The sequence below is a fragment of the Rhinolophus sinicus genome, chromosome 2, assembly GCF_057876585.1.
Source record: "Rhinolophus sinicus isolate RSI-liver-muscle chromosome 2, RSI-T2T, whole genome shotgun sequence".
Classification (NCBI taxonomy): Eukaryota; Metazoa; Chordata; class Mammalia; order Chiroptera; family Rhinolophidae; genus Rhinolophus; species Rhinolophus sinicus.
This window is the reverse complement of record NC_142502.1, coordinates 190,507,091-190,517,801: the sequence shown is the minus strand read 5'-3', so window position 1 is coordinate 190,517,801 and position 10,711 is coordinate 190,507,091. Positions and strand designations below refer to the sequence as shown.

The 10,711-nt window shown below is 55.8% G+C and overlaps 1 protein-coding gene across 3 annotated transcripts; it reads right to left on the bottom strand.

Annotated features, from left to right (window-relative positions):
* Positions 1-541: 541 nt before the first annotated feature.
* Positions 542-7,148, bottom strand: TMEM18 (transmembrane protein 18). 3 transcript variants are annotated; one of them, XR_016020518.1, is made up of 6 exons: positions 6,704-6,957; positions 5,727-6,021; positions 4,521-4,606; positions 2,197-2,251; positions 810-903; positions 542-726 (listed from the first exon to the last, which is right to left on the bottom strand). XR_016020518.1 is itself a non-coding variant. In XM_074331612.2 (6 exons), the coding sequence occupies exons 2-6, from the start codon at positions 5,781-5,783 to the stop codon at positions 631-633; spliced, it is 423 nt and encodes a 140-aa protein (XP_074187713.1). In that variant the 5' UTR covers positions 5,784-6,021; positions 6,964-7,148; the 3' UTR covers positions 542-630. The 3 variants fall into 3 exon arrangements, 2 of the variants coding, with proteins under 2 accessions (XP_074187713.1, XP_088652442.1); XM_074331612.2 differs by lacking the exon at positions 6,704-6,957 and adding an exon at positions 6,964-7,148 and having other exon boundaries at positions 4,486-4,606; XM_088796316.1 differs by lacking the exon at positions 6,704-6,957 and having other exon boundaries at positions 4,486-4,606; positions 5,727-6,191.
* Positions 7,149-10,711: the final 3,563 nt, after the last annotated feature.

The following is a 10,711-nucleotide window of genomic DNA, read 5'->3' as shown; positions in this document are numbered from 1 at the left end:
CGGACATTGACCTGTAATGCCCAGGTCCCGAGCACGCACCCAGAGCGTTGTCTGGGCACAGCTCCTCCTTGCTGGCCCCAGTGGTCCCCGCCGACCCTGGGGCAGCAGCTCCTGCCATGGGGACACCATGGTGCAGCGGTGCATGGTGGGGTCAGATGCCAACACTGGTACAAGTGTGCCACCAGCATCGCGCTCCAGAAAAGGGACTTGAGTTTGTGCTGGCAGCTGGGCGTCGGCTCTTGGTTGGCAGAGCAACTCCGAGAACCATCCCGGAGAAAAGGCCACCTCAGCCTGATGTGGACTGCAACCCCTCGTCCCCGAGCCTGGAGCAGTAGTGTGACTCGTTGTCACTGGTTTCGAGCACATTGCTCCTTTACTGGCCTGTCAAACAGTTACTGTAAATTGTAACTCCTGCAGTGAACCTGTGCTAAATAAATGACTGCCAAGGACAGCCTCAGGCTCTGAGCACAATGTGCCATAGCGGAAACCATGCTGAGCTACGAGAATAGGCGTCACAAACCACCAACCGGTTGCTAAGAAGGACCCTCGTAACACGTGCTCTTTAATACTCAAAACAATGATGGTGGAGGACAAAAACTAGCATAAAAACACAGAGCAATTGCTGTAACGTTATTCTTCTTTTCTTCTCCTTTTCCGTTCTTTTATTTTCTCTTGTAAGTTCTTCAGGTCAGTCATCACATTCAAAGTCTTACGTACCCACATAATCTAAAAATAATCGTTTCGAGATATGGTTAGAATTGGGAGACACAGAGAGAAAGCACACACGTGGCAGTCTGTGACATACATACCACAATGACCATGGCATTGAACAGCAACGGTGCCGAGAACACGATCGAAATGAACATTCCTCTTGAATCGAAATACTGGTATTTTGAAAATAACCTATTATAAGAGAAGTTTAAAAATGACTTGGCATAAGGAAACAATAATATTCTCTATTGAACGGAGGCTGTTGGAGCGCTCCTGTGTCAACTAAAGTAGCACCAGCTACCCCACGACTGACCCCCCCCAGCAGGTCTCCTACAGTCTCCCGTCTGCTGTCCCAACTGTGACGCCCACTATGAAGGAAATGCAGTTGGTCCCAGGTGCCGGAAGCAGGCGATGGCGGAAGCCAGGTAACTAACCCACAGGTTTTCTGGTGCAGAAAAAACACACACACACTCGAACCTGACATCAAACCCAACGTGCTTGTGACCTGAAATGCGTTCTCGGCTGAGCAAGGCTGGGGGAGGTGGAGGGCGTGTTAGTCACTCGGGAAAGTGTCTGGATGGTAACCGAGGAAGGGGACCGCTCAGCACGCCTCTTAAAGGCCCAGAGAGCTGATGCTTATTCCTCGCGGGCTGGAGGCAATGTCTTCCGCTTGTTGCTGAAAGCTAATTTTTTTCTTTTTTTTACTTTCAAAAACTTAAAATTTTACATTTACAACTGTAGAATTCATTATTAGCTCACAGGCCACATAAAGACAGCTGGAGGGCCACCGTTTGCAAGCCCCGTCTGGAGAAACGTGTTTCGGGGCTCCGCAGAAGCCTCTCGGTCAGCACAGTGTGGCCTGGGGGCTGGCCCGGCAGCCTAACCAGGGGCAGGCGTGATACCCAGCCAGGATGATGTTACAGGTGGAAGAGGAGTTGGGGGAAGCACAGGACGAGGACGGGGACGAATTGTGGGTCTGGACCCCGGCGTGGGGGGACCCAGGAAGTGGGGAGAGGTGGGACTGCCAGGCAAAGCCCTGAAGGGGGCCGTGGACAGAGCTGGCCAGCACCACGCTGCAGGGAGTGGGGACAGGAGCAGGCCCTCAGGGAGGGCAGGCGCTGGGACTCAAGGCACTGGAGACGGGACATGCAGGCCAGGCGGGCACCCTGCACTCCGACCACGGGGGGCCCAGCTGTGTCCTGCCACTCCCTTCCCCTGCAGGAAAGCCATCGTGCGTGGCCCCAAGCGCTCTCCTGCGCTGTCATGAACACGGCCAGCACTCTTCAGCTGGACTCACTCAGTAAGAAAGGCCACATGTTCCTATGTGTGCAAGAGCTGTTTCCAAACTACACCTGCCAGCGTGCGGATGCCGGCCTCACGGGGAGCTACTAATCTCTGAGGCCTGTGGTGTGTGTGGCCCCCGGGGGGCAGGCGTCGGCACAGCGTACTTCCCAGGACAGGGCGCGGGCGGGCGGGCGTACTCACCTCCAGTTCAGCGCGGCCACTTCATTGATGTACTCAGCACAATAGACTAAAGTTACTGCCAAGGAGGAAACCAAGGTAGGATTAATCATTAGGGAGTAAAATTACACATTCTTTACAAGGGAAGATTTAATGTAACACAATAGCAAGACTTGGATGAGAAACGTAATTTCTATTTTAGATATAACATGAGGTAAGTTATAAAACCATAAAACTTCAGGATACACCTACGTAACAGAAAGGAAAACCAAGGTCAGCACACGTGAAGGTGTCCGACGTGCGTGAAACCAAGAAAGCGGGTCAGCCACACAGCATAGCTGGAATCCAGGTCTTCTGCCTGAAAATCAGCTGCTCCCCACCTTTGCCATTTAGTGGCATTTCCCAGGTGTCACTGCCGCAGAATGCCAAGAGCCATGACCAGGAGCCTACAGCCACCGGCTTTTCAACCCCACCCCTTGCGAGGCTGCTGCTGATGCTTCCACAGCGGTGTTGAAGGCAAGGACAGGGCAGGACAGCCAATCCGATGGGGACAACAGCCACAGGAACCACTGCAGCTGGCTGGCCATCCTCACAGGCCACCTACATGGGGACACGGTGCTGCTGGAGCAGCATGGGAGGCAGGGGAGCCCCGCCGTCCCCACCTGGGAGAGATGCCTCAGGCCAGCGGGGCCGCCACCTGCTGACAGAGGGACAACACACTGGAAACCCTATGCTTTACTTTCTCGGCTAAGTTCAATGTGCAAATCAGAAAACACCAGGGCCCTGAACATGAGGAAGCAAAAAAGAGACGGAGAAGAGGATAAAGAAAGGGGAGCCCTGGCTCCTGGGCTCCTTCCCGGCTGATAACAGAATGGATCTTGACTAGCCACTCAGGAGCTGTGGGGAGCAAAGCTCTGTGTCTCATTTGTAAAATGAAATGGGCACATAACACACCAAGCTCAGGTGAGAATTCAATGTCATAGATAACAGCATCTATTATCCCCAAGTGAGAAAGCCATCCCTCTGTTTATCCTAGAAAAGCCCAAATCCACACATAGCTCCTAAGTTCACAAAACTGTCTCACACACATCAGCTCATGTGCTCAGGCCACCGCCTTCTGCAGGGAACCTGCCCCAGGGCCTTTGCACATGTTATTCCCGCCGCATGCTGTGTTCAGGCAGGCCCCACAGACCTGCTGCCTGCCTCGTCCCCTGGTACCCTTTACACCTCGGCGTAAGTGTTACTGCACAGACTTAAACGGGCCCTTTGTAGTGTTTCTCGCACTGCTGCCTCTTCTGACATAACATTTATCACAGCTGATAACAAGACTACTGGGTCAGATTAGTGAGTGCCAGCATCCCCACTAAGCTCCGCAAGCCTGAGCAGCCTGTGTGTTGTCCTCCCTGGACCCCTAGCATTCCTTAGTCCACCCTGGACAAAGAGCTGTCAGAAAGAGGCACGAAGCAGTAACTCTCCCTCCCTTTTCTGCACAGGACCACGGCACTTGTGTAACTCGCTGACTGCATCACACTAATCCTTGCTATACTCCCCACCTTGCACAAGGCCAGCTGCTGACCTTATCGTCGTTGTCGCAGCTTATTAAACTACCGTTGCCTTCCCAGTGTTCACAAAGCGCAGGTTCTGCCCAGGCACAGAGGCCCAGCCACCCGTTCTGTCCCAGCACTTCTGAGGACACGGCATCAGAAACGAGCTGGGCTGGCCCTTTCTGACTTCTCACCGATGCTTCCCGTCCCTCTTCACCCTGTGTGTCAGGGGCCTCTTCTCTCATCGGGGCGCCTTCGCCCCAGATCTCACGCCTTGGCCACGGACCTGCTCTTAATCTCTTGCAACACGAGCTTTCACTCACTCTGTACACCACGTACCGTGACTGTCTTTTCCGTGTACTCTTTCTCAGTCATTCCATACAACTGTCCCTTCTCTTCCTGTAGCTCTTACCTTGAGAACTGATTTGGGCAACATGTTATTTTATGCACAGAACTTTCCTTTCTGGTTTGCATTCTCCCTCCCAGAGCAAGCAGTACAGCGCTAAGCCCATGGAGAAAAACAGTTCTTATAAAGAGTCAGCATGTCACTGACGCTAAGTGGTCTTGGCCCAACTGGTACTGGCACAGTAGGTGGTCACTGGGGTCCTTTCCAAGCCGATGCCCACGGGGTGGCATCCGGGAGTGCCCTGAAACCAACGTGGAGCACATGGTAGAAGGGCTGGGTCTTAAGAAAACATTTCTGTACTGAGACCCACACAGTACCCTGCCCAGCAACGTGAGTCACAGAGGTCTCCTTTACTGTACTCACCCAGGCACAGGAAGTGCCCGACCTGCAGTTCATACCTCCGGGATGAGACACACGTGAGCAGCAGACACAGCACATGGAAGACAGCCAGCCCTGTGAGCCACGGCTCGGTCCAGTCTGTCTGCTGTGGGGACACACCAGTGGACACACATCAACGCCAGCTCCCACAGGGCCAGGCTTCATATCCCCAGGGTCAGTGGGAAGTCAGTGGCCCCTCACTCCTAAGTTCTTCTGGGGCTGTCCAGGGAGCACCCTCCCCAGGCCTCACAGAAATGGGGAGGGGGGACAGGAAAAGGAGAGAGGGAAGGGGAACCCCACCACGGTCCCGGGACTTAAAGAGGAATTCACTGGTTTAAAGCTGGCGCACACAGGCCTGACGGCCTCGTGGACATGCCCTTCTGCTTGTTGAACAGAGTCACAGCCTAAGGCTCCCGGTCCCATGAGGCCTGGGGGAAGTGACTGGTATAGGAGATGCACTTGGCCACTCCCGTTCAAACTATTTCTAGCTCCTTAGGCTACTACTTAAGGCCTTGGGAAATCTGAGCCACCCTTCTGTCTGCCTTACACCCAGCCCTCCAAAGTGCTGCGATCTCAGGCCTCCTCAGCTTTCCGGGGGGCATGTCCGCACCCAAGCTCAGAACCTCGCCATACTGATCTCTCCCACCTGCTCAGACCGGCGCCCTGCCCTGCCCTGCCCGTCTCCAGACCAGCCTCAGGCCTCTCTAAGTGTGCGCCGCCCTCCTGCACGCCCGCTCCGCAGGACCACGCCAGCGGACATTCCACAGCCTGGGCACCGTAAGCCGGCCACCAGCTATGTCCATCCACGCGCGTCCGCAGGGCCAGAGCGAAGAGCAGGGGAGGGCGTGCGGGACATGGCGCGGGCAGCAGCAGGAGGCCACGCTGCGCGGGGAAAGGGTCGCTGGGGGAGCCACAGCCCCTCGCCACTTCGCCCACTGCCGGTCCACACCCACTGGACGCTCCCCGCGGCGCCACTAAACCGCCTATTCTGTCCTCGGTTCCCGCCCCCGGGAGCTCCGCCCGCACGACCAGGCCCCGCCCCGTCCCGGGAGCTCCGCCCACACGGCCAGGCCCCGCCCCCGGGAACTCCGCCCACACGGCCAGGGCCCCCCTCACCCCCGACGCCCAGGCCCCGCCCCCAGCGCCCCGTCCGTTGGCCTCCGCGGCGGACGCTGGGGAGCCTGGAGCGGTGTCACCGCCAGCGCGGCGGCTGACCGCCCGCTTACCGTGATCACGGCGGGAATGCTGACGGGGAAGGAGCTGACTGAGAAGGCGGACGGCATGGTCCCCGAAAGGCCCCCGTCCGGCCCGCCCCGCCTTGGTACCGCAAGGAGGGCCTCAGGCGTCGCCTCTCGCGGGATCTGCGTTGTCGCGAGACCTGCTGCGTCAGAAGCGGGCGGTGGACGCTGTTAACTCGCGGTGGCTGCAGGGCCTCGTACTGAGTCCACGTCTCGCGATGCTCCGTGGTGGCAACGCGGCTGCGGCCGGGCTGCGAGTGCGTCACCGCCTGTCGTAGTCTCGCTGCGAACGGGGGGGCAGGGGCGGGGCGCCGTGAACTGGGAGCCGGACGCCGGTGCCGCCGCGCCTTCCCGGCCGTTCCTGGCCCCGGTGCCCTGCTCCCCGCAGCCCCTCCGCGCGCTCCCCGCAGCCTCTCCGCGCGCTCCCCGCAGCCTCTCCGCGCGCTCCCCGCAGCCCCTCCGCGCGCTCCCCGCAGCCCCTCCGCGCGCTCCCCGCAGCCCCTCCGCGCGCTCCCCGCAGCCCCTCCGCGCGCTCCCCGCAGCCTCTCCGCGCGCTCCCCGCAGCCCCTCCGCGCGCTCCCCGCAGCCCCTCCGCGCGCTCCCCGCAGCCCCTCCGCGCGCTCCCCGCAGCCCCTCCGCGCGCTCCCCGCAGCCCCTCCGCGCGCTCCCCGCAGCCTCTCCGCGCGCTCCCCGCCCCTCCGCGCGCTCCCCGCAGCCCCTCCGCGCGCTCCCCGCAGCCTCTCCGCGCGCTCCCCGCAGCCCCTCCGCGCGCTCCCCGCAGCCCCTCCGCGCGCTCCCCGCAGCCCCTCCGCGCGCTCCCCGCAGCCCCTCCGCGCTCTGGGTCGGCCCCTGCGCCCCGGGCCCCGCCCTCCCCGCAGCCTTCCTGACCCTGGTTCCCGTCCCTGAGCAGCGCCCAGCCTTGGCTCCCCCAAGTCCGTGTGGTCCCCGCCTGGGCCGACACGCACCGGACCCACCGTAGGTCGTGCCCCTGCCTTTCAGGGTCCAGTGCGGCTGAAGTGAGCGAGGCAGCCACGCCGGCCGGGCCTGTGTCCTCACAGCCGCCTGTGAGCGGGCCTGTCTGCACTTTCCTGCCTCCCCCATCCCCATGTCCGTCGTGTGCGATCCCCTTCTCCGCACCGAACTTGGGGACCTCAGCGGCAGCCTGTGGGACACCAAGTCAGCTGCCGGGCCGCTGGGCTCCTGGGCTTCTCTGTGCTGTGCTCACCTCTGGGTTCCGGGGGCAGCTGCGGGGCCTCCGGCCGCATGGTCGGGCCCTGGTGTGAAAGCCACTTACTCCTCCGTTTCTACAGTTCAGGGTTACAGCAGGGCATTGGAGAGCAATGCAGATTTTGTTTCGCTTTTCACAGGAAAACGACAGGGGTTGCACTTCCAGTAGAAGCAGTCCTGCTAGTCACCTGCTCCCAGCACCTGGGACGCTCCACCTGCCCCCTCCCTGCCCCCCCCCCCCCCCCCCCCGCCTTCCATCTGTTCTGTTTCCTCTTCTTTTGGCCTTAACATTCAGAAAGCACAGTCTTCTCTTGGTCCGACATCGAGTTACGCACTTTCTTAAAACTTGGTTAACAGAGAACAGACGGAAGGCAGGCTTGCCTCTTCTTGCAAGCACTCATCGCGCGCGCGCTCCGCAGGGAGCTGGGATGCATCCCGCGTGCCCACTGCCCAGAGGCCGCAGCGTTCAGTAGGGGTCGCTGGGCTGCCTTCCCTCCACCTGCGCTGCCGCCTGTGGCGTTCCTTAGGGGTATGACGTCCAGTGGTTCTTCCCCGAGGGCCCTCCCCCTCTGTCCCCACTGTCCCCCTAGTTTTCAGTCATAGGTTGTCACCTTTTCCCAAAGTCAGGCATGCACAGTGTTCCCTAAACCAACGTCAAAATGATCCCGGACGTGGAATCTATCATACTGTGTTTAACACAAAGCTGACATTCTTAGTCTGTTACTCCCCTCCCCCCACCAGGAGGTGACACTGTGTGCCTCCTGCGCGAGCCCTTCCCACTGTCCCCAGTCCCAAGAGACGTGCTCAGGCTCAGGATGAAGACAGGTGGTCCGTGGACTCAGGGCCGAGTCGTAGTTTAAGTGAGGCACCAGCAGGTGGCAGCACGCCGCCTGGTCGGAGGTCCTGCGCTGTATGTAGCCTTGACACTGTTTTTCGTGTTTGCAGCAAATGGATTTGCATAAATTCATACTGAATTGAGATGTTTTAGTGTATACCATTTAATTTTAGTTGGAGAAATAATTTTTTCTGAACATCATGGAATAGCTGTTATTTTTTACTTCTTTATTTGATTGCTTTTAGAAAATTGTAGTCTTTTTTAAAAAGTGCCTGTGAAAATTCCATAATTATGGATAATAAATGCTTTATGGGTAAAACCCAACAAACGTAACATCTCATCTTCACTTTATTTTCTCAATATTCTGTTACTGCGTCCCTCCTCCGCTCCCCCCTACAGAAGATGGCGTGACCACGTGGGCCACCGCACGTTGCGTTGTGCAGCTTTTTCTCTGAGCTGAGCCTCCCCACGGCACTAACAATGTCTTATCTACTTACTTTACATCCTCAGCACACCTGACAGTAGGTTGTGTGTGAAAAGGTTTGTGATATGAATGAGGCAGTGGGTCTGGAATGACAGCTCCCGTAGTGATTAGAGGTGAAGGTCTGGAGTCTGGTCCACAGGTAACCAAATGCAGTGACTGCAGAGCCCCTGACTAGGCAGACCTTTCATGCAGAAGAAGGAAGGGTCTCGGAAACGTGTCATCACTGCCATCTTTGGGGAAAGTTGAATAAATGATGACATTATCAGTTAAAGAGGTTCTTTTTTGCTTTATTCCCAAGCCAACAGGGCTGAGATAGGAGTTTTCCTGATGATGTTTGGAAGGCCAGCCCCAGTGGCTGCAGCACCATATCGGGTGTGGAAGGGACTGTGTTCCCAGCCTGTGGGTTTCTGTTGAAGCCTAAAAACCTTGGCTGCTGAGGAACACACATATGCAGCGTGTGCTTGGTACTTGGAGAGTTCTTCCTCTTCGTTGTATTCTGTTGACCCAAAATAGATAAAATCCCTAAGCACGGTTAGACATTAGGCCACTAACATGGCGTGGGTGTTGGCTGCGTGTCTAGACAGGTCAGCTATAACACCGCGGCTGGATGACCAGGTCTGTGGCCATCTCAGGCCCTGGGGACGGGGCCCCACACCAGCACAGTGGCTTCAACTTCCACCTGGGCGTTTCTTAGGGCTCCCAGACTCGTCTCCCCGATTCCACTGTCGCATGCCCTCATTGAGCAACTCACGTGTACTGAAAATGTGGACACTTAGCAATGTTTGTTCAAGTCATTCAGACCCTGGCCACTTGCCAGTGACAGGCTCTGGGCCAAAGGTGGCAGTGCCCTGGGGACGCATGCCTATGGTGGTGCTAAAGAAATGTGCCTGAGATTACAGTATTACCAGAGAAAAAGCGTTCTTAGTAAATCTCACAGGAAGGAATTCAGGATTTCCGAATAAGCCACGCAAACAAAGCCCAGAAAGCATGGGTTTATTAAGAAAAAGGAAACAGTACAGCACACTCTCAAGAACGGCGTGAGAGCAGGCAGGCCCAGAGGAGAGTAACTGCCCTGAAGAACAAAGAAATTTAGGGTTACATTCGAATGAGGGCGCAAAATATTTAGGGGTGGCTTTGTGGGCGTTCCAGGCGGGTCCTGGCTGACCACTCTTTCTCGCAGGGAGGAGGGATTTTTGTCCTTATTTGGCCCTTGTGGGCTCTGTCGTGGTGACACAAGGTGGAGATTTTTCTTGGCTGCCATGCTAATAATATTAGAATCCATTATAATTAGCTGAACGTCGCCTGAGGGGCAAGATGTGTCGGGGATCTGTTCTAGGCCACCGGAGCCCAGTTCTGGCCGGTTTGGTAGCTGCACCTTTTCCTAAGAATGACCTCATCTCATTCCTTTGTCTCACCTTACTGCCTCCTTCCCTTCCAACCCACTCTGCCCAGGGCCCTGTTCTTTCTGCCAAGGGTAATATCAGGATGGCAGGGAAATAATTATTTCTGGGCATATCTGTGAGGGTGTTTTCCGGGAGAGATTAGCATTTGATTCAGTAAACTGAGTAAAAAATACCCCTCCCCCAGTCCCTCAAACCGGGTCTTTTTATCCTCTGTATATTGGATTGAGGGTAGAGAGAAAAATTAAGCACAATAAAAGGATGATTTCAGGTCTTATAATGCCAGTGATCTATTGCTTATGGAACAATCTCTTTGATTTTTTTTCTTCAAGAAATGCTCATAATTTTTGTAGATGTTTGTTTTTTTCTTGTTGGACCCCCACTCTGATTATGCACAACACGTGCACGAGGGCTACTAAGGAAATGAAGGTATCCTCTGTCACACTGAGTTTTTCAGGATCTGAAAAACTGACACAAGGACTGAAGCAAAATGGGGCACTGACCTTAGTGGGGCACCTTAGTGACTATTTTGGCACCAAACTATTGAATTCCACCTTCATTACCAAGTATCAGTTAGAATCTATCGCATTAAGGAGACATCTGAGATTTTGAAAAGGTTATATTGTGGCTACTTACGACCTTTTGTAAGAAAAAAAAGATTAGTAAGGTCAATGTATTTACATTTTACCCAAACATTTCCATGGACATGAAAATTTCAAGTTCTGATGCCCTAAGTGCTTTGATTTTTTTTTCCTAGTATTTGTTGGGTTTTGGCATAAGTTTGTGATGTTCAAAAGGCAAAAGCATTTTCATGAGCTTGGGGACTTCCTTCCTTCACCCCGAAGCTTAACTGCCCCTTTTCTAAGGCATTAAAAACGGAATTACACCCTGAAAGGACCCTTGTAGGTGGCTGTCACCGGCCTCTGACCCACAGAGCCTCCCTGCCCTTTCTCAGTCCCTGTGCTGCTAGCGGGAGATGGCAGGGCACGGAGAGGGGACTTCTCCAACCAGCTCACTGTTTATTTGA